Source organism: Papaver somniferum, chromosome 1 (genome assembly GCF_003573695.1).
Source record: "Papaver somniferum cultivar HN1 chromosome 1, ASM357369v1, whole genome shotgun sequence".
NCBI classification, from domain to species: domain Eukaryota; kingdom Viridiplantae; phylum Streptophyta; class Magnoliopsida; order Ranunculales; family Papaveraceae; genus Papaver; species Papaver somniferum.
Genome location: NC_039358.1, coordinates 14,074,942 through 14,101,963, shown reverse-complemented (window position 1 = coordinate 14,101,963; position 27,022 = coordinate 14,074,942). Strand labels below are relative to the sequence as shown.

At 38.5% G+C, this 27,022-nt stretch overlaps 1 protein-coding gene across 3 annotated transcripts; it reads right to left on the bottom strand.

Moving 5' to 3' along the window:
• Nucleotides 1-14,283: 14,283 nt before the first annotated feature.
• LOC113279496 (auxin response factor 6-like) lies at nucleotides 14,284-20,669 on the bottom strand. 3 transcript variants are annotated; one of them, XM_026528203.1, is made up of 16 exons: nucleotides 20,408-20,669; nucleotides 19,591-20,056; nucleotides 19,265-19,377; nucleotides 18,962-19,060; nucleotides 18,821-18,877; nucleotides 18,580-18,735; nucleotides 18,383-18,467; nucleotides 18,023-18,113; nucleotides 17,719-17,883; nucleotides 17,499-17,621; nucleotides 16,978-17,053; nucleotides 16,709-16,856; nucleotides 15,353-16,563; nucleotides 15,016-15,206; nucleotides 14,858-14,915; nucleotides 14,284-14,767 (listed from the first exon to the last, which is right to left on the bottom strand). In XM_026528203.1, exons 2-16 carry the CDS (start codon nucleotides 19,637-19,639, stop codon nucleotides 14,753-14,755), a joined length of 2,637 nt encoding a protein of 878 aa, XP_026383988.1. In that variant the 5' UTR covers nucleotides 19,640-20,056; nucleotides 20,408-20,669; the 3' UTR covers nucleotides 14,284-14,752. The 3 variants fall into 3 exon arrangements, with proteins under 3 accessions (XP_026383988.1, XP_026383978.1, XP_026383983.1); XM_026528193.1 differs by lacking the exon at nucleotides 14,858-14,915 and having other exon boundaries at nucleotides 14,286-14,767; nucleotides 20,408-20,614; XM_026528198.1 differs by lacking the exons at nucleotides 14,858-14,915; nucleotides 20,408-20,669 and adding an exon at nucleotides 20,164-20,393 and having other exon boundaries at nucleotides 14,286-14,767.
• Between the last annotated feature and the right edge of the window lie 6,353 nt (nucleotides 20,670-27,022).

Genomic DNA, 27,022 nt, shown 5'->3' with positions numbered 1-27,022 from the left:
CTTTCGAGGAGAATTATAGTGTCAAAACCAAGGTAGTCAATTTCGGATTTTCGATTGTCTCGGTCGAGACCGAGATACTGGTATAACTTTGTCTCGGGGAAATTCTGTTTTAAAATCTCGGTTTCATATTTTATATCCTCGTATCGATAATCACTTAAAAGAAACATGGTATTAGTAAATCTGGTTGTTCACCTTCCTCATCATCAACACCAAATAATAATTTTAAGTCGAGAAATTCAAACACAACAACAAACAATAATACTGGTGAGTGAATGAATCTGTTTAATTTTTGTACGTGAGATTAGTCCACTCAATTTATAAAAAGAAAAAGAAAAATTTCTGCCGAAATAAACCAATTCCGACCGAAAAACACGCTTCCGGCAGAAATTTTTGCAAAGACTGTCCGACCGAAATTATCAAAATCGTGTTTTCTTGAACCGAAATCCTCCGCCGAAATCGACTACATAGGTCAAAACCCTGTCCACATGGAAGTACCAAGAGTGGGCCATCCTCTTTATTCGAAACACTGTGGAGGAGTCAAAAACTTTACTCGTGGATTTAGATCCTAGCGGGTACTCGAAGAATGATCGTCTTCGTGGATCTAATGACGAAGACTGGATGATGTTCCCACTAGTTATCGAAGGTCCGTGGGTTTGGGTCTTAGTTTCCAAAGGTCGGCCTCGTACCGGTCCTCTTCCGAAGCATAGTTACTTAGATGCCTACGAACCTTGGAGACTAGTTTGGTCCGAAATGCCTCTCAGGGTAATATTCGTCACCTTCTTGAATCTTTTCATTTCGTTATTATAAGGTTATAATCATGTTTCTTTGTTTGCAGTATCCCACCCATACTCCTGGGTTAATAAAGTCTTGCCCGAAGAAGCGTGAGACGTTCCCGATCCTACAGCCGCTACTCCGGTAATTTTGCTAGCCTTCATTCCCCCCCTTTTTTTTCGTATCATTTTCGAACCTTTTCTTCGTAGAATGCTCCTGCTGGTTCTTCTGCTGTTCAACCTCCTCCGAAGCGTCAGCATAAGGTGTTGAACTTGAATGAGCTGGACAATGTCAAGGAAACTAGGGTTCCTTCTCTTAAACCCGCTCCCTTTTCGTCTGTGCCATCTGCGAACTTGATCCAGGAGCCTTTCGTGAAAGACGCTACTACTTCTTCGGTTATACCTCCTGTCGACGAAGTGGTGAAATCTCGCGAGAAGTCTCCCGTTGAACCTCGTGTGGAAGATCCGAAGGAGAATGAGAAATAGGAGGATAAAGAGAAAGATAAGAAGAAGGGCAAGAAAAAGCTCTTCGAGGCGGAGGATCCTGCTTATGAACCCGATCTCGGTTTTTTGAAGGATGCATACACTGCTTCTCAGCAGAATAAGGCTGTCGATTCCCCTTATTTGGATTCACTGGTTTCCTTCAGCTCTGACTCCTTCGTTAGCGCCAGTCGGTCTTTTATGGAGAACGCTTCCCTGTCTCTTTCTATTCGTCAGCATGTGGCGATGATGTCCCAGGTAACTTATGGGCTTTCTTCTATATTTTCCTTCGTGTTGTAATTTTCCTCACCTTTACTTCGTATTCTTCGTAGGAATTCAACCGTCACTTCGCCAACATGGTGGAGACCAGGGCTTATCGTGAGAGGATGGCTAGTGCTACAGCTCGTATTCAAGAGATCGAAAAGGAACTCGCTGATGAGAAGAGTCACTCCGTCAAGTTGGAGGCGAAGACGGGAGAAATTCGTTGTAAGATTTCTTGCCCAATTTTTTCCTTTTCTTGAATTCTTTCTTTTCATTATTTTCTACTGTATTCTTCGTCAAGTTCGTGGTATAAAGCGACAAATGGATGCCGAAGAAGCTAAGAATTTAGTCGAAGAAATACAAGCAGAGAACCTAAACTTAACTACCCATCTTGATAGCCTAGGCACTGAGAATGAGATTTTGAAGGAGAAGATTGAGTCTTTATGCTCGCAGATGGATCGGCTGACCTTTAACTTAACGAATACTGAGGGATTGGACCTTCAGTTACACGACGAGAACGAAGGTTTGAGATTCGAGTATAGGAAATATGAGCGTGTTATTAAATCTTTAAGGAGGCTCTACTCTAGATCAAAGAATATGGTTGCTCATCTGAAAGAGGATAACAATCGGATAATTAAGAGAAATGATAAAACCGAGGACAAACTTCGCAAAGCTCGCGAAGAAGTGGATGTGTTGAAGAAAGCCAAATATAATTTAGACGAAGAAGTAAAATTCCTTTTTTCTCGTTTGGAGAATTTTCAACAGAAAAAATTAGTTAATGCTCCCTCGAGTACGAAGCAGATAAAACCTAGCAAGGGTAACTGATGAAGATTTTTCTCTGTCTGGCCATGGTAAAGGATGAGACGAGTCGTATTCCGAGATATGTTCCTAACTGGAAGCTGCTAATCTCGAGATTTGGAGACTAGATTACTTGCATATGAACATTCAACAAACGCTAAATTTTACCATTCTTCAGAAGGAAGGTAGTCATTTTGATGTTTGCATTTTACTTAGTGTTTTGGGTTTTTCAGCTTCTCACTGATCTCTTTTCTTTGCAGCGTCTGAAGACTCTGAACTTAGCTTGCAGAATCAGATCCTTCATCTTTCTCGGGAAAAAACTGACCTCGTCAAGAAAAACTCGAGCTTAAGGACGAAGTCAAGTACTTGAACGAGGACTTGGACAAAATGATGATAAATGCAAAGAAGGGTGCGAAGATGGTTAGGCGTAATGATGAAGCTTCTAAGCAAAAGCTCCTCGACGAATTCTGAGATAGCCGAGGTCTCCCACGCATACCTCTTGAGCTCGAGGAATTCTCCGAAGATGAGCCTACGGATGATGAGAAAACAGTGACAAATGCGGAGGATGGATAGGATGAAGATGACGAAGGAGCTTTCGATGAAGAGGTAGCTAAGGATGAAGCTCCGAAGGATACGCCTTCTTCTTCTGGGGAATTGACTCAAAAACAACTTCCTCCTGCTGCAAGTCCTCCTCGGAAACTTAAGATGCCAATGTTGACGAAGATGAAGCTAATGATGATGTTCCTTTGCAGCAGCTGGTTCCTCCATCTTTATCATCTTTTCCTTGTCTTTGTTGATATTATCTTGAGTCCTTAGTTGCGATGCTTTGTTCTTTTATACTTTAAACTGGGCGCTCCCAAGCTTGGGGGAAAATATTTTGGATCTTTGGCGCTTCAATTTTACTCATTTAGTTTTCTTTAATTTCACTTCTTTCGGTTGTCTACCATGCACACGAGATAGTGGAATTAATATGGTTAGAGCATAAATTTCGCATAACCCGTTTCAAAGTCCTTAGCGTCTAACACGTTAGGTTTACTGTAACTCGTACAGGTGTTCCTAATTTTGCCTTAGAATTTACTTACCTAAGGTTTTTCCTCTAAAGCTAATTTAGAGCTAATATAGCGTGCAGGGTAACTCATGGGTACTAATATTTTATCATTCGTAAGGTTAAGATCATTCTTGGAAGAAAAAAATATCACATCTATCTCTAGTATATACTTGCCTCTGTTTTTTGCTTGCGAGTAATGAGATTTCACGTGGAGGAAGTGCTTGAAAGAATACAAAAATTTCAAGTACATACTTGCCTCTATTCTTTTGAGTAGTTCCAAAGCATACCTGTACCTCCTCATCTATTACTTACTAGTCAATTTGTCGTTTGGGTTCATCCCCATCATCTTTGTTTGTTCGTCAACCATGTATTACCTCGCCAAATCTTCTTCGTCACCACATATCCTTGCCTTAGTTTACTTCCCTGTCATTCCCTGCAATGTTAGTTATAATTTTGTGCATTATATGTTTTACTCCATTCCTTTTATGCCACTGTTGTTATTCCCTTTCGTTATTTTGTTATGTGTTTTCTTAAGGAGGTCTTACCGTGCCTCCTAGTTAAGGTCTTATTTAACCCCACCCTGTTTTATAAGACTTTATTTGCCTCAGAGTATTAGTTCTTTTCGACGAAGTTTTTGGTGCTCATCACTCTTACGAATGATGATCCCTCAACCTCGCCTTATCCTTCGTACTTTTCCTCGTCGGGTTTCTATTTGTGATAATACGACAAGCCTAACTATTCCCGTGAATAGTAGACTCATGATATTATCTTCTTTATGGTCACGCAACTCCATAATCTGCAAGGTGCCGTCCTTTTATATTCCCCCTGAAATCCCCTTCAAGGAAGTTACCCCTAACATGCATGTTGAGCACTTCCCATCCGGTTATGCAACAATCAGTTGTTTTCGTGATCCCTTGTCCCTTCGCCGATATGGCTCACGGTTACGGGATCACACCCTCAGTGGGGTTTCTTTGGGACCGAGTGCATCGTATCCAAGACTTACCAAACGGTAATTTCCGGTAACGCTTCAAACGCCCCAGAAACCCGTAGCTCAACTGAATACGTCGATGTACTGGTTATACTCTGCACCCCTTACCGAAGGTCACCATAATTTATGGAACCCCCAGCGGATAGGTCTTATCGTTACCCCTATTTAATATCTCTAGGGTTTTCTCGAGGTGACGTGCGTTACGTTTTACGTAGGTGTGACTCTTGTAATTTGTACAAAATAAGGTGCACGCCATCTGTCGGGTACCTAGCCTCTCTAGCAGAGGTTTTCAAAGTTTTATTTTATTTTGTGGGTCTTATCATCCTCCTAGTGGGGCCTTACTCGCCTGTTGAAGAGGTCTTATTTCGCTCAGTTGATTGTTTATTTGTTTTGAGTTTCATGACGCAATTTTCTCTTGGATATTTGAGAGAAAATATTTCATTAAGTACTTTCGATTACATCTCCTCATTATTTATTTTTTCCAAACTGCAATATTTATTCAGGGGTAATACTTCTTTATATAAACTGGATCCCAAGGGTGGTCTAATCTGCGATCTTGCCTCGGTGCTTCTCCATATATTGGGTATTTGGGTTGCCTTCATTATCAGTTCTCTTTCCTTCGCAGTTTACGAGTTCGTAAGTTCTGTTTCCCACCACCCGTTTCACCACATAAGGACCTTCCCATGTAGGCTCCAATTTCCTCTTGTCCCATTTTGATAAGGTGGGATCTCTCGCAGTACCAATTCACCTGGTTCAAAATTTCGCTCCTTCACCCTTCTGTTGTATTCCTGAGATAAACTTTGATGATAGTTTGTCATGTGTTGTAGTGCAGTTTCTTGGTTCTCCTCCAGGTCATCCAACTTCGCGAGAATTAAGTCAGAGTTCAGTTACTTTACCCATGCTTCTCGTTTGGTTGTAAGGATAATCACTTCAGTGGGAAGTACTGCCTTCATTCCATAGGTTAAGAAAAAAGGTGACATTCCTGTAGCATCTCGTTTGGTAGTTCTGTATGACCACAAAAAATTTGGGATCTGCTCACACCATGCCTTATGATGTCCGTCCAATTTCTTCTTCAAGGTAGTGGTTGTGGTTTTATTCGTGGCCTCCGACTTCCCATTCCTTGGTGGGTAAAGCGGAGTCGACTTTCAAGACTGTATCTTGAATGTATAAAATAACATTGCCATATTCTCCCCTTCGAACTGTTTCCTATTATCATAAATGATTTTCACCTGAACTCTAAATCTGCATATTATGTACTCGAAGATAAAGTCAAAAACATCACTATCACGAATGGTTGCAGAGCTTTTGCCTCAACCTACTTGGTCAAATAGTCTGTTGCTATGATTAGATATCTTCGCTGATTCGAACCAGGTGAAAGGTCCCACGATATCAACACCCCACATTGCAAATGGCCATACATTTAGTATGGAATTTAATTTTGTGGAAGGTGTGTGAATTTATTTTCCGAATCTTTGACATGCTTCGCATCTGGTGGTGATATTATTCACGTCTTCGTGCATACCTGGCCAAGAATACCATGTGCCTTAGATTTATGCGCTAATGATCAGGTTCCACTATGATTACTAGTGTCTCAACACATTCCTTTTGTGACAAACACCTTAACAGAGGACCCAAGTAAGATCTCTAATATAGCACACCTTCTCGTAGCTCATAGTTTGTTGCTTTTCTTTTTACCTTGTGTTCCTCAAATCTGTCACGTGGCAAGTCTCCTTTCTCCAAATATTTATGAAGTGATGTCCGCCAATCCTCGCTGCTGGATTCACCCCTTTCTTCGTCATCATCAAGGATCATTACGTTCATATCTTCATCTCCTTTGCTTATAGAAGGTTGCATTAGGCGTTCTAGTCAGACATACTTGACGTTTGGGTCTTCAATCATGGATGATATAAATGCTGCATCATCATGCCTATTGTTTCTCCTGCAAATGTGTCTCCAGATTATACTTGGTATTCAGAGGGAATACTCATTCACGAGCTGCAGGTACTTATTCATTGTGGGGTCACTTGCGTTATATATTCCCTCAATATTCCTAACCACCATCTTAGAATCACTTGTTATCCTTACATATTCCAATTTCATATATATGGCTAGTCTCAATCACTTGTAACCGAAAACAATAAATCACTTTTGCTTCTCCTAGCGAAGTGAATACGATTCCTATGCCTCTGCCCCAGCTGTTGGATGATCCATAAAAGAATATCTCCCACCTTCTGGGATGACTTTCTTTGAGAAAATATTCTGGATCAACTCCTTATTCATAAGTCTAGATTCGGCTTATTCGATGGTATTAGGGTTGCGCCGAATATTTTGGTTCGGCTCGTAACTATTTTGTATTATGAGCCGAACCATTCTCTGTGTAAGAGAATGAAAATTTGAAGACCGGGTTCGGCTCTTAACTATTTTGTAGTATGAGCCGAACCATTCTCTGTGTAAGAGAATGAACATTTGAAGACCTGGTTCGGCTCATATGTGTTATTTAGGGTAAGCCGAACCTTCTTATTTGTTGACAAGTTTTTGGCATTTGAAATCCATATTTCATATAGTTTGTATCCCTTTGTTGTTCGAAGCATACTTATAACTTTCATACTTGTTTCAGGACTAATGCAGCTAATAGGAGGAAGAGGATGGAGGTAACACCTTCTACTTCAAAAACTCCCAATCCTCGAGGAGGTGGTAAGAAAATATTGGGAGCGGGGGGTAGAGGAGGCATCTTAGAAGAAGAAGCAGAACAAGTTAGAATTGGAAGACAAGAAGAAGCTGAACGTCAAGAAGTTCATCAAGAAGAAACACAACCCCAGGCAAATCCTAAGAAAGACAGGAAGGGTAAGAAGGTGGCAGAACCCCAGAAAGAAAGGATGATGATGATCGACGGGTCACTGGTTTTCACATTCCTGTCGAAGATGACGTAATTAGACCTCGATCAGATGGTTTGTCTCATGGTCTTCCGGAATACGGAGGAAATGTTTTGATTGGTTATGCCAAATCTTGGGTGAAGAGAATATACGAGACTCCTGATCACAACCATGCAGTCTGAGTATTAAGACACCATAGGGCAGCGGAATGGAGTCTTCAAGAAGAGGTTCCTGAGGTGATTGCTTACGTCCAAGCCAGTGCTTTATGGCCTTCCATAAAGCATGGACACAAGGAATATGATAGTTTGTCGGCCTCTGCCTTTACCCGAGAGATTCTGTCCAGAAAACTACACATTTCAGTTACCTTTTGGAGAGATGACAATCACTCTTGATGAGGCTAGTAAGATTACAGGCCTTAAAGCAAGGGGTAGAAGTGTGAAGGATGATTTTTATGACATGAGCTGGGATGAGCTCTACAATTTGTACTGGGAATTTCTTGGTTGGGATGCATACAAAACTGAGTTGGAGTTTTGTCGATTCGTTAGAGATGTCGATTCCGTTTTCATAGACGGTGGAAGAAACAAGAAGAACAAGAAGATCAAGTTGACTAACTTGAAAAAGGAATTTGAGAACACAAAGGAGAGAGTACGGGAAGGTTCCTTGGTAATGGATCCCGTCAAAGTAAGGAAAACTGGAACTGCATACTTGCTCTACACTCTTGGTAGAGACATCTTTCCCGACCTTACGGGAAACAAGGTAAATGTGAACTATCTCCAATTGGTCAAAAATCTTGAAACTTTTAACAGGTATGCTTGGGGAACGGCTACGCTCTCTTACCTGCTGGACCAACTTGCAACCGCGTCTAGGTTGACAAGTACAAACATCGGAGGAAACTTCACTTTGCTCCAGGTAACTTTTGGGAGTTCAGAGTATGGTTCGGCTTATAACCATAATATCGTATAAGCCGAACTTGTTATTTATATGATTCGGCTTATAATACTTGATCCATATAAGCCGAACCTTTCTTTGAGTTTGCGAACTTTGTTCTTTCTTTGATGTTTCCAAGTAAAAATTGTTACTATCACTTCAATTCCTTTAATTTTTGAATGTGGTTCTTTGGATGTATGTGTGGATATATGACCATTTTCCAATTTTGAACTTGGCCAAAGTGTTTGAGAAAGATGTCCATTATGTTGATACAATGCCAACTGCAGCACGGTACTTGTACGAGGACTCGAAGAAAAGGAACAAAACACATCTAGTGGCAAATTTGAGAGAGAGGTTAGACACATTGGGTGTTGATGATGTTGTTTTTCAACCATATGAGGAGGAAGATGAAGAAGATGAAGTTGTTCAGGATGAGGATATGCCGGTAGATACGTATCATGGGCCATTGTTTTATTCCAGTGGTTGTGTTATATACGATCCTAAACGAACCTCATCCTCTTCACTGACCTCTTTCTCATCCTCGTCACTGACCTCTTTGCTATCATCCTCACCACTTGAAAACATAATTACTTGTCCACTTGGGGGATGCACATTCAAAGAATTCCAAAGATCCATTTCCGTCGCATAATTTGCACACCAATCCATCGCATAATGTTTTTCAAATCCAGGCCAAAATGCTTCACTCATCAAGGGTGGTAATGGGAAACCGGGTCTAAGTTTGAGGCCGATAAAATGACAACTTTGAACATATCCAATAACAAGTCTTATATATTTTACACCATCATGGAAAGGTCTTGTTGGAGGCGCGTAAGTAAAACTACTACCCGTCCACCCGAAACAATGTACGACGCAATCGAATGCCTCCGCTATTAAAAACCCACAAACAGGAATCATCATCCAATGTTCTTTGGTGATTATGAAATCCCCATGTATACGACGTTCGAATGTAATGTATTCTGCTGCCACCCCTGCATCTCCTCTTGGACCTCCTCTCATCATTGTCTTGTAGAAATCTTTGTTTCGGAGTAGCGTTTGTAAAAATCGTTGCCTAATATACTTGACTTCATTTTCATGGGGCACCAGATTGTTCCCTTCCTTAAAAGGACCAAGTTGTTCCTCCGTGACGTAATATCCACAATTATCATCACCGTTTACGTCGTCCATTGTTACAATATGCTCATGAATTATTGGCGATAGATCTTCCAAGTAGTTATCGTATATAAAATTGATAGGCCTCAAATAGTTACTGGACTTATCTCTTCTTGGCCCTCTCATCCTACCAATTTCATGTACGGTCCTTTTATCCTTTATGTTAGTTTGTGAAGGATAAATCTTACGCCCTTGACATCCTCTTTAATATCCTTTGCTTGTGACGAACAATCATTCTCATCGACCTCTTTGTTACTTGTTTCGGCTTTTGGAATACTCGGACGACCACGTTTTTTTGGAACTTTCACTACTTCCTCCTTCATCACCTTCTCAATTTCCTTCTTTGCCTTCTCATATCTTGCATCATGGTAGTCAACGCCGTATGGATCCCTATGAGTAGCCAATAGTTTCTTGTTGGCTTGTCTAGTTTGAAAATTATTCATTTTCTTATTCTTCCTACCTTTCGGTTCACACTTCTCCGGTTCCAAAATATTTTCTTGGGTGAAAGGATACATGACCGGCATCATGTTGTACCAAAAGATTTGTTTTTGACCTCGGAACATCTTCCTATACATCTCCGCCAACTTTTTCCCATTTGTCGTGTCCCAAATTTCTAGATCATCCTCGTTGTCTTCGGTTGGGAGGGCATCGAAGCTTAATTGTTTCCAAAAATGATCAATATCCTCAAATGGTATAATACCATCCTTGTTCCGAAGTATGTCGTGGCGGCATGGAAGTCCCACAGATGTTTTCATTTTACAAACACATTCTTCCTTCAAGTTGGCGCCTAACATCTCAATCAACTCTACGTCTTTCATCAATTTGTCAATGCATAGATGGGAGACTCTATGACTTAATCCCCATATCCATTTACTATTATAATTCTTGTGTTTGAACATAAGGTTATGTTCGAAATCCGCTTTAATTCTAACAAGATCACTTTTGAAATATTCATCAATTGCATTAAATACCGTGGCAAACGTGTCAACACATCCAAAAAGGTTCTTCTTCAACCGATAATGAGCCGACTCTACCGTACTAGTGGCTTGGTTGTCGAAGTGTTTGTGTCGATTTGTGAAACAAGACACAAACCTTTCTTAACTAGGTTCCAACACATCTTTCAGCAAGTAAGTAATGACGTCAGGGTAGTCGGTCCTCCAATGGTTAATAAGCATTTTTACATTTTCTTCGTAAACATCCTCAGTGATTGACCATACCAAACCGTCCCATTCGCCTTGGAAAGAAGCCCACAACATCTCATTATGTTCATATTGTTCCAAGAATTCCTTCTTTTTCTTTACTCGTATCTCCACCGGTAGTTTAGCAATAATCTCTAATTCTTTCATCTTAATTGGTTGAATTAACGGTTGGCATTTTTTCCTAACATTGCACCATATATGAAACGTACAAAGAAAGTTGAATGCTTCCGGAAATACCTTGTTAATAGCATACATCAACGATGAATCTTGATCGGAAACAAACACTTTAGGAAGAGAACCCTCCGCGAAGATTAACTTCAATTGTTCTAGCCCCCAAACATAACTTTCTTTCTTTTCGTCTTTCATGAAACAAAAAGCCACGGTGAACGGTGCCTTTGTCGACGTATGCCCCACAATGTTCAACAACGGCATCTCATATTTGTTAGTCTTATACGTGCAATCCAATATAAGAACTTGTGGGAAGCATAGAGCCAATTGGACGCATTCCGGGTGGGCAAGAAAAAGGTGTGTGACTTGAACAAACTCATCCAAATTCTTTTGGCAAGCATAGTTATGCTTCACCCCTAACCACATCACTTGTTGCATCACCATCCTACCTTGAAAATTGAGTCTTCTAATCTTATTTCTTGCATTGTAGATAGTTGCATGGTCGACTTGTTATTCTTGTCGTCCTCCTTCAATTTACTAAGAATCCTAGACGGTGGCAAACGTGCTTGTGTCATTTTATCCACTTCTAGAATCTCGATGGGTTTGAGTAGCGCTACTTTTGCATGTCCATGAAGATCACGTGGACGTGGGTGGTTATGACGACAATCCATTTCTTTATTCATAACCCAATATTCATCATCTTCGTTCAAAGACTTATTCTTGTTCTTGAGGTTGAAAACGATCTTGAAAGGGTACTTGTTTTCTTCGTCTTTTTTGTACTATTCTTTCTCCCGGTCTTCCCAACATATACATCACCCTTTTTAGCCTTGTTATCGCCAGTTCCACTTCGCTCACAAATCAATTCAAACCGATCCACTCGGCTTTGTCGTCCTTTAACTAGTACGCAATTTATCTTCATCGCGTGTTCCTCAGCCCAAGCCACTGCTTCGGATTTAATTTTCCATCTCTACATTCATTCAAAAACAAATAATTAGTAAGAAAAACTTCGGAATATTCCTACAACATTAAGGTAAACACCAAGTTCTTACGTACCAAATCATTTTGGAAGTGATCCTTGGTATCCTCGTGAATTATCTCTACTGGAACAGGTTGATTTTCCATGGTTACGGGTCCGGAAAGCACGATCTACAAAGAATATCACAAGGTTAAATACTAGAAAAGGAATTTAATAGAAATGTTCGGCTCATTCGACAATCATATTCTGTGTCGAACCATGAACATTTAAAGGTTTCGGCGCATACGACATTCTCAATATATAACGAACATGGAACAAAATTTTAACCCAACAAATAACAAATTAATGATCGGCTCATACGATAACAAAATTATGTGCCGAACCTTGAACATTAGGAGGTTTCGGCTTATAAGAAGTTCTCCATATATGCCGAACCAATAACATTACTTTAACCCAAAAATTTACAAGATCATGTTCGGCTTATAAGATTTTGAATATATAAGTCGAACCTATAATAATTTTCATTCCAGGCTGTTTAGGATGTTGTTCGGCTTACTATGAAACTTTCATATAAGCCAAACTACGATCTAACAAAAGGGTTGGAATTGAAAATTATAGGTTCGGCGCATGCTGTAAACAGATTCAGTGAGCCGAAACGTTCATCATTTGGGTTCGGCGCATGCTGTAACCAAATAATGAGCCGAACCGTTCATCATTTGGTGGATTCGGCTGATAGAAGTCAGCCGAACCTGATCCTGGTTCGCCGAACCATGAAGCAAAAATCCAAACTTTTGATAATTTGGAGCTATAGAAGTGAGATTGACCATGACATAGAAGTGTACCTGTGTATTAGAAGCATTGGGTTCCTCATATATGTACTCGTCAACTGGATTTGGCTCATAAAAATCATCATTTTGATTTTGAGTTTGTGTTTGAGCTTGAGTTTGTGTAAAAATCATTCTCATAATCTAAGAAATAAGCCATTTGAGAATCATTGTTGTAGTTGATGTGTATTTTCCTAGGTTTTTTTGGTGAAGATTGACCTTCCTCATCCATTGAATCAAAATACAAACTTTTTTCTCACTTTCCCCTTCCCCTTCCAAAAAAAAAAAACTTTTATTTTCTTCTTCAAAAAATTTCATCTACTCAAACATATATAACTAAATTATCTTAATCACTAATCATTAATCATTACTCACTAATCAGAATTATTATAACTAATCATTAGTTAACACTAATCCTAAAAGGGCAGATTTGCCATTACAAAAAATATTTGGTTAAGAGGTTATTGCATTTGATATCTTAATCACTAATCATTAATCATTACTCACTAATCAAAATTATTATAACTAATCATTAGTTAACACTAATCCTAAAAGGGCAGATTTGCCATTACAAAAACTATTTGGTTAAGAGGTTATTGCATTTGATATTTACATCCCTATTTTGTCTTCATTCAGTATGCCCTAAAAGATTCATGTATGCCCTAAATCAGCCTTCGAAAAATACCAAGTCAATGTGCAATTTTGAGTTCCAATATAAAGGCCCATTTACACTTTTTGCATATCATAAATCATTTTGGTAGGACACAAAGTATTTTCTGTATCAATTGTCAAATTCTTGTTCCCGATGCAACATTTGGAATTATAGGTAAAATTTGGGGGGTCAAATGACTCAAATGTCATAAAGCGAAGTTTAGAACACGAGCTAGAAACACCGGTGCTCTTCTTACTTCTGGCAGCTGAATGCCCTCTTCAACCTTAGAAAAAGTATAGAACAGAGGGGGGTCTTCCTAAGCACAGCACTGGCTCCCACAAAAATATTTACAACTTAATTCATGGTAAAAATTACTTCGCGGATAAAATAGCTGGGGGAAATAACCTATAAATGGCCAAAACAAAACAAAACAAAACAAAAATGAGGGAAGAAAAACATGACTTGCCGGTCCATCTTACTTCCATTTCCATGTGCGTTGGGAGTTGGGACCGACAGAATAATTGTATTTCATAGATTGAAAAAGAAAGTTGATTGGAAGAAAACGACACATAGATATGGAGAGATATCTCACTCAATATACAAGTTAAAAAAGAGAAATAAAGCAAGATCACATTTCATGCAAATATGGAAATACGTTTGGTGAGCACCTAACATTCTTCCATACAGCTACAGGCAGGCAGAGACTTGACCTCAAGTAAGATATATCCTTACAAGTGATATCTAATAAGTGCTAACCAAACAAAAAATCATAATGCCACCTCCTTTCCTTTCACATGGCTGCTAATGGGGGATCGAAATTACCAGGGGTACTTACCGGGGGTATAGTTTCATATGATACAAAAAAGTTATATCCTCGATAACCCTGGTAATTCTGGTCCCCCGTTAGCAACCATGTTCTTTCACATGGTATTTAAAGTTAACTAATCCAAAGGACCTAATTGGGTCCCAAAGTGTTTATTGGCAACAGCTCATGAGAAGGAAATTACAGATTTGAAGACTAGATAGATGACTTCACAGTGGAACTAAAGTAATATTGCGAGGAATGGAATATGGACCTGATGGTTCTCTGCTAAGTCTGCTACGAAAACAACTAAGATCTTGTATCCATCAGATCACTGTCGGAAGATATAAGATAACATAACATATAAAACTAAACATTAAATAAGTTGAGCGGGTACAAACAGTCCTAAGATGATATGTCATTTGTATACAGATGTTAACAGTGGTTCTCGGATATCATAATTACAGTAAATATAGCTTATATATAAAAGCATTAAGCAAGACTTACTTCATACTCCTGCCATTCTGCAGAGTGGGTTTGGGACGACATCCTAACTAATACAGAGGAGAATAGGCTTGTATTGGACATATCATTACGGGTAAATCTTGTTGGGAGCTCTTTTTCTTCTAGTAGTCTAATGATCCGACAGCTGTAATCCCGCTGCCAGTATTTCTAGGATCCTGTTGGCTTACGTGATCATCGCAATTACCACTGGTTAGCTTCTGGACCGAGTTCTGGGCTAAGTTCAGAACTTCAAGGCCTTGTCTGCCCAACTGGTGAACCTCTTGTGGCGAGAGTATCTTGATACACCAAACACTATCTACGAATTCCCTGGAAGTAATAAAAAAGCGGAATTAAGCACATGTTACCGGGATTCAGGCATGCACTCACTCTTAGCTTACAATGCAAGCAAGAGCTTACCCAGAAATGCTCTAGCACCATTAAAGATAAAATGAGCAACTGTAGGATCCGCAGTTCTCTACAAAGAATTCCTAGAAGCTATAATGCTCATGTGTAAACAAAAAGGTGAATAAGAACAGACACAAAAACCTGAAGGAAAAGGTGAAGAGAATACTTACTGCCACGGGTCATCGCCAAGCAGAAGAACATCGTTCTCCCGGTCAACAAATACAAGCTGCCAGCCTGATCTCAGGGGGTCCTCTAACTGGCCTTCAAGGCCGAACATGGACGCAAGTTCACTTCGCAACTCATAGTAGCTGCTGAACCTCGTAATGTCCAACGACCTCCCAAAGGACCCCGACTTATGAACCTGTACACATCAGAAAGAATAACTAAAATTAATTGAGGCAATTAAAAGAGCTGATCTTGATCCTGCCAGCCAGTATGATTCAGAATCACTCAGTCGGTTGGCACTTCACAGTGACATTTTATGATAAACCATTATAATCAGCTTACCTTAACAAAAGTTCTCGGGGGGTTCCCTTGGTCCCCATTCTCTGGAGAAGGAAGAAAATCCGATTCATCTATACAGCTGGACGGAGTCATATCCGGATTAAGAGGGTAATCTGTGTTTGTCGTGTTCAGAAAATTGGCAGAAGCAAAAGGCACATTAGTCGATTCACACTCACTACCAACTCCTCTGAGGCTTGACATCCCATTATGCGCAAGGAGAGACGACGAATCTATATTAACTCCAAACAGAAGATTGTTTTGGGGATCTGTACTTCCTTCTTGGTCCACCGAACTATCTCTATCAGAGAATGGTGGCAACGAGAGTGTATGGTGCAAGGCGTTCCCCTGCTGTGTTCCTAACTGATCCACCTGGGGTAAATCACACTGAGTTGCCGCTCCAGAACGGACCAAAGAGTCAGCAGAAGCTTGTCTCAGCAACCAAGTAGCAGCAGAAGGGGGTAAAGGGTTAGAAATTGGCATGTTAAGAAGTTGCGATGCTTCGGTTTGGGAGAATGAACCCAAAAGACTGTGTAGGGGAGATAAACTGGATGTGGCTATCAGATTCCCAGCGAACCCTGAATAATTTGGCTGTTGGCTAACTGAACGGATGGTCTGCATAGATGCCTGAGATTGAGGAGACGAGACTAGATGAGACAGGGAAGACACAACATTAGGGATCTGTTGTTGTGGGGAAGGATACTGTTGTTGCTGCTGCTGATGTGGCTGCTGAAGTTGCTGTTGCTGTTGCTGCTGTTGTTGTTGCTGCTGCTGTTGTTGCTGCTGTTGTTGTTGTTGCTGCTGCTGCTGATCATTAAATGAGCGGCTCTGAAGTAGTTGTTGCTGAAGTAGGGCTTGCATCTGAGCCTGAGTATGGAACTGGTTTTCCTGAATTCCTTGGACAAACGCTTGAGATGGTTGCAACATCTGCCTCTGCATTAAAGCAGATCCAGGGACATTCTGGGATTGTGAGAATTGCATAAGAGATTCATCAACCTGTTTAGAGGGATCCATTGTTCTCATTTCCTGAAGGGCAGCAGCAGCCATTGCTTGGTAAACGTCGGGTTGCAGACCCAAAAGGGAAGCATCAAGTCTTGGCTGTATCCATGGTGTCACACCAATCCCTTGGAAATTCAAAGATTCCATTCCCTTGTCTCCAGTGTCTCCTCTGTACCACATAAGTGGAGAATTAAGTCCCACGTTGTCATCTCTACCACCTGCGAAAATAAAATTATGTCATGGGGAATAACAGTCCCAAAATTATGTCACATTCTCTTGCCAAGTTAATAACAATCCCAGAATTGGACAACAACAGTGATGTAGTTGATTTTCAAGCCTCCAACACACAAAAAACAAGCATACCAAGAGGATTAGGTAGACCTGCCGGCCAAGGACGCTTAAGTCTGAGCGGGAATGACGACGGATACATAGGGAACGTTGTTAAAGGTTCAATCTCCCACAGTGATACTCTAGGTTGCCTCTCCCCTGCAGTTGACTCATCCCAACCAACCTACATTGGCAGAAGTGAAATTTTAAGAAGATATAAGTTTTCTTATACAGATTAGAATCCGGTTATCCACATAGCAAAATCCCGGTGGATGCCCTGAACATACATAAGGGTGTCTACAGACCTTTACAGACCGCCAATGGGAATTCGGCCATCGAGTGGGGTCTAAGTCACTTATTCCAGTAATTGTGCCCATATACCTGTTCGTAAAGTAACCGCGGGATTAGAGTGCTGATCTGTGCATAAGACGACAAACTTACAGAAAACCACAGACCCCTTACAACTTAAACACAATGCTTGTACCCCCACACACCATATCCACAAGTATGTGGTCAGCTTGAGCTTGATACTGAGAGGAGTAGCATAAGAATGTTTTAACCTTTCAAAAGATATCCGTTCGGGGAAAACCTCAATGGTAAAATGATGGCTAGATTACAAGTTTAGATTTTGTCACCTACAGCTTTTCTTGAAAGTCTGAAAGAAATTGCAGATGTGCAGCAGTTATCGGTCCAAAACTAATTTATAACTACACTGATACACTGATCCTATGTAGAAGCAGCAGAATGGGTGTTCCACCCAAATCAAGCCTCGGTCTTATACCCAAAGAACACATTTGAACTCATGCGACAAACAAGCAGGACTTACCGACGAACACTGGATTCCTCCGTCTCAAATAGCATCCGGAAGCGCATACCAACAGAAACGCGGGTGTGATATACTGCTTTGGCATACTTGGTCAGAGGAATAACAAACTCGGTTGGACTAGCCCTGAAAGAAAATAACTTTCATAATGAGTACGACTCTGTTCTATATATCACAAACTCAAGAAAGAAAATAGATATCAATCTCTGATACAACTTTCTACCTGGGGTTATAAAATATAGTAAAGCGACTGTTAGTCGCAGCCGCATGAGCTGCCGCAGCAAGAAGACCAATGTGCATACTGTCACTTGATAAAACAGATGAGGGCATCACCGTTTGTGGTCGACTGGCACGGCGGATCCCAAGAAGCAACTGGTTTTTTTCATTCCTGTTGCAAGAATAAAAAGGTTGATCTGAGGTGAACAAGTACTGACTTAAAATTTGGTAAAACTTGCCCCAGTCCTTGTGAGAAGGAATAAAAGAAACAGGGTAATCCATAAGGAGACCAGGATTCTAAATCTTCCTACCAGATAAAAAGTACTGAATCCCCTGCGACAAGTCTTTTTGCACTTACAAAGACACTCCACCCAGTGGTTAGAAGATGCCTCTTGGGTTGACCTGCAATCAGCACGGAATAAACAAATCAGAACTTACTACTCATAGTGACAATGTATCCTTGTGGCTGATCACAAGTAAAGGAACATTCTCCATGCAAAATTGATCCCTGAATATCTTTGGCATCTTTAGATGATTCAGTGTTAAAAGATCGGACCTATTTGATAATATAGGACAATAGAAATCTACATAAAAACACTAGAGCGAGGGAGAGAGGCAGGTACATAAGTCAAAAATACCAAAACAATGAAGAAAGTAAAAGATATACATACCCCGGAAAATGTGCCTGAATTTCCAGTCATTACCATGAAGGTCTCTAGCAATCAATTCTTGGGCAGGAGGCTGCTGGGAGAAGTCCTAGAGAAGGAAAAAAAAAAAGAAGAAAAGTAAGAAGCTATACCACACAGCCATACAAGAACACATCACGTGAAGCACGTGGAGGGTGAAGCTACTGATTAGCATGACCTACCAAAGGAGGAAAGACTTTTTCAGCTGCTCGACGAGGAACAGAAAACCCTCCATGAGTGCTCGTGTCACTTGCAGTCAATGTTTTACAGAAATAATTGGTTGGCTGCTTGCTTGGGCAACCCAACTCTACAGGTAAAAATGAGTCATTTTGCTCTTGCTGCAGAAAGGTTGATAGAATCAGAGGGAGTTAATCACACACGAGCAGTAAACTTAAGAACTACATTTAAGGAAATCAAAATTACCGTGCTCAACGGTTGCAAGGTCATTTGTGCATAAACTTCGTCGGTCTCCACGTCCGCCTGAACTTTGTTAAAAATCAATACTTAGGAACTTTAACAAAGGAAAAGAAAGACCAGACGAGGATTAATTAGGTTGAACATTACATGCATAGTGACATTGTGAAGCTGACAGATCAGTTGTGGAGGTAAACTTGGGTAGTTAGGGATATGAGACTCAATTTCCTTGTTGGTTGATGCTGCAACCTACACAAGAGCAACAAACATTAATTAGCAGAACTATCTTGTTAGATCCACTTCAGCCATAAGATAACTTGACGTAATTGACAAGTCGGGAGTCCTTGTACAGGCATATTACAACTTATACCAATACATAATTCTCCAGTAGGAAATCATGTCAAGAACAAAGGCTTATCAATTACACCACATCACCGACAAGTGCACACAAACCTGCTCACTATGTCCCTGGGGGAAGTAAACCACGCGGCTTCCAAGAGCAGGTAAAGATACAAGAGGCCCGGCGCATGCATGCCATAGTTCAGAATTCAGACATCTCTTCTCCCCTGAAATGAAGATCAATTGTGAAAAATAGCAATAAAAAAATCCAAAACAAAGAAGAACTATGACATGGATATTGCAGTGACCCTTTTTTCCGTCTCTAAGACTTCATAAGAAGCAAATTATTTCAAGTTATGTACAAAATTCCGGAAGATAAAGATACCCAGTGAAGAATTTTCAAGTATGCCAAATGTTGGGAAGCTAATCAATTGCTTTACCTCCTTCCTGTGTCTGCTGCTGACCGAAACCAGATGACGACATCCTCATTTGATGAGTATAACCCTTTTCAACAAGATAAATAACAAACACCAAAAACTTGCTAATCAGAAAACCCCATCAGGTAAAAGACCCATTTTTCCCTCCACCCTTAAATAATAATTCCTTTCTTTTTTTTTGTTTAATCTTGTGAAATGGATACTTATCACCGCCACCAATCCACAAGAGAATAGAAGAATACAGATAATGATTCCACCAAAACCTTCATCCGCAGCTAAAACCCCCCCTTCTCAAAAACCAATCTTCAACCAAAACCTGTACTACTAGACGAAATTATGGTTTTTAACCTCATTTATAAGCAGATCTTCTTAAACCCAGACCCAAACCCTTTAATTAATCACTTCAAAACCCACACATTCCAACTCACAAAACCCCTAAATCTTCTTCATACATCAAAATCCCTTTCACCTGAAGAAAAGAAAATAAAATCCAGAACTTAAAAAGAGAGTGATGATGATGTAAGAGGGAGAGACAGAGAGAATCTTTTAACTATAAATATATGGATCTCAGCTTACATTTCTTAACACTGAAAAAAAGAACAAGACATTGATGAAGGGCAGAAATGCAAAAACCCTAATCCTAGAAAGAAATGTACAGAAGAAGAAGAAGGAAGGGAGAATAAACTTTAAAGCAAAACAAAATACTAGTAATAAATTTCTGATTTGCAGATCTTTATTTCTGAGTTCTGACACTAAACCTCTTCTTAAAAATGAAAACTTTGAGGAGGAGGAAGAAGAAAAGAAAAATCTCAACACAAACCTGATCTTTTCTTAAAGTTAGCTGCTTTCTATTATAGGAATAGTAACAGCAGTAGTAAGATGATTGATTGTATTTGTAGCTGCTGTTGCTGTCTCTTTCTCTATCACACACTCTTCTTCTTCTACTCCCTCAAAAGATCAACCACCATTATTATTATTATTTGCAGCTTATTTTTCTCTCTTTCTTTTTCAGTTTTTATAATCAAAAACATGGGTTTCAATTTTCTTTTCATTTTGTATTTTTTTTTTCGAGTTTCTGTACTTTGTAATTATAACAATTAATTTTTTGAGTACGAAATTCAAAATTATGTGAGGAGGAAATATAGAGGATGTGCTTGGGGAAACGTGGTCAGTCAAAGTTGTGTCTTCGTTTACGTCAAAACTTTTAGGGCGGCCCTGCGGAAGGGTATCAGAAGGCCAGTTTTGACTCGGTTTGAACGACCAAATGGCCTGGTAACCGTAAGAGTATTTTTATACCCTTTCTTACGTGGCCTTTTTACATGATTTGGTGAAATATTATACCGTAAAAACGGTAAGACCAAGCATTATGGTGTCCTCTTTCAGTGAAACATCAATAACCAGTATTGATGTCATGTCCGCGTCAGATGCGTGACGGACACACGATGCGTGTAGGACACCGACACGACACAAGTGTAGAAATCTACATTCCATTTTAGTAGTTTGGTAATCTAGTGTGTCAAGAAAATTAGTATAATAGTTAGTTTTTTTATATGTGAGCTAACCTAACAACATGAAATTGAATCTTTTTCATATATTTGCGTGATTAATGTATTTGATATACTGTAACACAATGATCTTAGTATATAAAACCATTTTATTAATTTATATATAGATTTGTCCGTGTCCTGATGATTTTAGATTTTTGCCGACCCCTGTATCTGTGTCGTGTCCATGTCCCGTGTTTGTGTCTGTGCTTCCCTGCCCTCTTTACTTCCCTATTTCTCATATGTATGGAAAAATATCATTTGCCAATTAGCGTGGTCTCTCATATCCCTATTTTTGTAGGGATATTTCTTTCCTACTACTCAAACTGGATCAGATCTGAACCAGGTAGTAGGAAATGAGTTTCCGTGTCAAATTTTGCTTAACGGAAACTGAGTATTCGTTTGGCAGTTGAAGCGGACACTCAGTTTCCGTGATATTTTACATGGTAACCGAGTTTCCGTTTACGTAAAAGAATTTGTTTGAACTTTTTTCTTTTATACCTCTCTAATACCCGATCCTAACCATCCATCATTCATAACATCTCTATCTTCTCCACCGTCGGATCCCAACAACCATTTTTTCAAAATCCTCTATAAATATAATTCTAATTCTCTAATCAAATCACCCCAAATAAATTGATTTCTTATTTCTCTTGTTCTTACTATACTTCTTTGATTTTTACCTTTATCTTTTACTGCTCAATTTCTTATATTTTATTTTGATTCAAAATGGTTAATAATTTTGTGCAGCGGGAAGAGATTGATCTTACTGTTGTATATATTTATGTGAGTTGTGATGAAATTGTAGGTGCGCAACAAAAAACATCTATATATTGGATATGTATTCACCAAATTTTTGTCCAACGCAACGGCAGTCCTAATGTAAGAGATTGGGGTGCCTTAAAAACAAAGATGAAATCAATCAAAAAAGATGTCAGAGAATTCGTGTCCATTCTTAACGATATATATCGGCAAACCAAGAGCGGTGTGTCACACGAAGATTTGGTAAGTTCTATTAATTTGTTAACTTTTTCCATATACTTGGTGATAATAGTAATAAACAAAAATTTTCTTACATAATATTTTAGAAAAAATAAGGTCGGGAGCAATTTCAGGAACAAATAGAACAAACATTCAAGTATAATGGATGTTTGAAATGTTCAGAGAAAAGGTCCCTGGATTTAATTATGAACTCATTGTTGCCCAAAATAGTGAGTTGTTTGATAATCATCAAAACTTTGTATCAGTCGAAGATGGTACATATGTTCTGCCTAACGGAGAGACTCGTTGGAATTACAAGTATAATGCTCGCCGTATAGGAACAAAAAAAGCCAAAATGCAAGCCAGACAGAAGAAGGATCGCGAGAAAGGTATATTTAGAGAAGGTGATGAGGTAACATATTCGATTAAGATGGAAGAAAATAAGATCTATCAACATAGTGCAAATATTTTGGAGTATTTTAAGGAAACACGATCAAGGAAGGAAGAAATGAAAGTGGTACAAGAATCCCAATACCAAACAATTTGCGCTTCTATTCAACAACCGAGTCATCGAGTGGAAGAACAACTCAATTTGCAAAAGCTCCAACAACAGACTTATCAAATGCATTTAGATCAAGATAATGCAATAATGTCCATGGACCTTAGTAAGTTAGCTCCCAATGAAAAAAAATATTATCGACGCATGCAAAAGGATATTCTGAAGAGGATGCATATAATCAGTGTTGAAGATTCAGAAGATGATGATGTAATTCATTTTAAATTGCTTTCTCTTTTATTAAGTTCAGTTTTTTAATTTTTAGTCTAGGTTTAAATTAAAAGTGTTGTCCTAAATTTCTAGTTAGTATAGTTGTTAACTTAATTAAAAAAGTGTTGTTTAAATTAATTTAATTGTTGTTTGAATTAATAAAAGGTTTGAATTTCGAGTAACCAACTGTTTAATTTTCAAACTAATAAAATATTAGAGTCTTTACATTTTTTGTCTATATAAAGACTTTGTATTCATTTTCTATAAAATATAAAACCAATCCTTCTTATATTTCTTCCTTCCTTCTAAAAATCTAACCATGCCTCCACCAAACCCACCGTACACACTAAAAGAGGATACGTATTCGGTAGTAGTCTTTGCAGAGTTGTGAGGATTCGTCAAACAACCTTAATAGAAACTGGGAATCGTTTTTACTCACATATATGGAGAATGTTCGTATTGCGTTTTAACGGTAATAAATAATAATAATAGTAGAATGTATCCGAGTTTACGAGGACGAGCACAGACAATTACAATTGCAAGACATTCAGGAGGTGTTTACAAAATAACAATAACGACGGAGAGGCCGCGATGAATGAATTTATCCAAATAAGAGGATATTTGTTCAACCATTTTGAGGCTAGTGGAATGTTTGGTATTAGAATCCCTGTAGTTAGTACAATTCGATATTTGTTATAATAAAATATTATATTAAAGTGTTTATCACCTATATTGTGTTGTGGTTTAATGTAATAGTAGCAGTTTATAATTAATATTTTTTTTAATTAAATTAATGTTCATTAATAACTTAAAATATAAATTACAACTGATCATTCGATTAAAGCGTGTAATGCCTTGCCCAATCATCTTAACATCGTGGACGATAGGTCTGAACACATCACATGTTATTATTTTTCCTGGTGCGAGATTCAACGATTAATGCCGCTTCGAAATGATAAAACAACTCTCCTTTCAAGTTGTATATACATCATGTGTCGCGAACCTGTCCCCTTTGTGTCTAGCGAGAAAATCATTGTACATGAGGCATAAATTCATAACATGAATCTCCCCTGAACAAACATGGGTTGGTTCATAACTATAGCATGGCTGCTTGGACTTACGTCTGTTTAACGAAAGGACCCCGACCAACTTGAATCCAAAATATACTCGCATTTTGTTGATATTCAGGAAGGTCCTTCACAATGTAATAATTTCTAACCCATTTGGTATATTCCTCAACATCCTTTAATCTTTCCCTCAATTGGAATTGTTCTTGACCTCGTTTCTTTGGCTTGAGTTTCTCTTCATATTTTGTTGCAGCCGATGACGATGATATGGTTTCTTTTGTAGTTTTTTGTTTGCTTAACACTTCATCCATCACATTAATATATTTGGTAAGTGATGAAGACGTAGTTGTGTTTTTAGTTGCTTGTCCGCTTCTTTTGTATATCTCTTCTTCCATTCCAGAAATTGATTTGGTTGTTCGCTTGCATCTTCTAAGAATCTCTTCGATTGAATTTGTAGTTGATGATGAAGTTGTCATTGAATCATTGTTTACCTTTTATTTTCACCTCAAACATTTCGGTTGTACACAACATTGGGTTATCTTCCTTATATATGAAAAAAATCCAACCTCTATTTTGCACTTAACGACTATTTTTCTTAGAACTCGTTCCCAACGGCTATATTTCTTAGAATACGCGTGCAACATCTATATTTCTTAGAATGCGCGCGCAAATGATGTATTTCTTATAACTCTTGCCCAACGGTTATAATTTCTTTATGGAAATGCACCAGTTTGTAGGAAAGAAACATATGGAAAATGTTACTGGAAATGCCTTGTATGTCAAACGATGGAATTGGCTAAATAGGTGTTGTTATGTTTTAGTTTAATCAAGAGTTTGTATGTTTTAGTTTAATCAAGAGTTTGAATATGAATTGATGTAATGTGTTTTTTAATAATTAGTCTGTGTTGTTGTTTTTAGTTTAAGAGTTTAAATTTGAAGAACATGATGTAATGTGCTTTTTACTATAATTGATATTAGTTATTTTCATTTTGTTATGATTAATGATTACACTGAGCACGTGTAACAAGAATTTAAACCAATAGGCGACCATATTGGACGATTTATGTCTCGTGAGGGTTTATGAAGAGATATCCCATGAAACATATCATTACCTAACTTGTTTACTCTTCATCTGAATCTTCTGTTGGTTCCGCGTTATATTATGGGATGTTTTTTTTCAACATCAAGTAACAGTTATAAAATCTAAAATCTTTTCCAAACATTTTTTTATAAGTTTCAAAAGTCGCCAACTCCTACAACAAAAGAAAAAAAAAAATTAATTTACAAATAAATTATACAACAATTCACTACACATACACATACTTCGTAGGTAACCTGTAAGTGTCTTACGATTTTCGAAGGTATTGGAGCCCTCCATAAGTATAATGTTCTTTGTACCAATACATACTATTTTACATCAGAAGTGATAATGTTTAATCTTGTTTGTAGATAAAAAGTCGTTCGTTCATTCGGATTCCCGGTATGTATAGTAAACCTTTGCAGCAATTGCTCCCAAATATTTGTATTATTTGGTTATTGAACTTCTTCTTCATTCTCTAAAAAAACTTCAACCATGAGTTAACAATCACTTCATCTTCTGCCGGATTATAACCCACCATAATTAAGAAAGAAAATTGTTGTTCTGTAAATAATAGTTTGGATAACAGAACTGTTTATTTTTTTAGACGAAGAAGAAAACGAACTAATGTGTTATACATGGTAAGTATACATATCCATATACTATACAAGGAGATTTCATTGATTTCACTTGTAAATATACATACTCATATACTGCACAAAGAGATTGTCCATATTGTACAAAGATATTGCACGGATAAGTATACATATCCAATATATTGTACATAAACAATCTGTTATTAAACTAAAATAAGCAACAATCATAATTGCAAAACACATGGCCATCAAATTATAAAGTATTAATTGTCATACACAATTGAAGCCAAAAAATATATTAAAGTCCCTCATACATATGCATATAGCATTTGAACTTTTAAACACAAAAATGAAAGGGTTGTCATTCATCCTCCGTGTTATCATCGTCATCATCCTCATCTTCATCATCATCTCCATCATGTTCATACTCGTATTATGCATGTCCGTCTCCGTAAAAATGTTTACCTGCATGTTCAAATTTATCCGGGATTTGATCATTGTAATCTCCATAATAACCAAATGCACCATCCTCGTTTTGACCAGGAACAACTTCTTCTTCTAAGTCTGTATCACCATAATCTCCATCTGATGATGGAAGTACCACGTATTCCATATCTGTATCCTCCAAACTAGACAAGTCCGTTGCCTGGCCTCCTCTACCAGGACGCGCAGCAATGTGCTTGAAAAGATCCGTTCTTAGTTGTACGTGCATTTCTAGGTTTTTCAGAGTTGACATAAATACACAACCATTATTGGTAGGTTCTATAATTGGAATAAGAACAACTCTTCCCCAATCTGTATCCCGTTGTTCATGCTCAATAATCATGTTGTGAAAAATAAGACAATATTTCATAATTAGGTTCAAGTAATATTGTTGCCAATACTTACACGACGATCCAACAATTCTGAATTTATCTTGAGGCACTCCAAAAGCACGCTCGACATCCTTTCTTTTAGCCATTTGATACTTTTTGAATCTCACATACTCGGGAATGTCCAATGTCTGACTGAAAGCTTGTAAAATTGTAGTCAACTTTGGATAGAGACCATCGGCTAAGAAATAACCCATATTGTATTGGTGACCATTGATTACATAATTACATGGAGGTGCTACACCCTTTAGCATGATCATAAAGAGGTGAGTGTGCCAACACATTCAAATTTTTGTTTGATCCAGGAATTACAAAAAAACAAATGCCAAAACCACAAGTCGTATGATGCCACTGCCTCTAATACCATACTACTATGTTTATCTTTACCACGGTAAGTTCATTGCCGATCTATCAGACAATTCTTCCATGGCCATTTCATACAATCAACACTACCAAACATTCCAGGAAATCCTCATTCTGCATTCTCAGCTAGCAACCTCTGAACATCTTCAAGAGTGGATTCACGCAAAT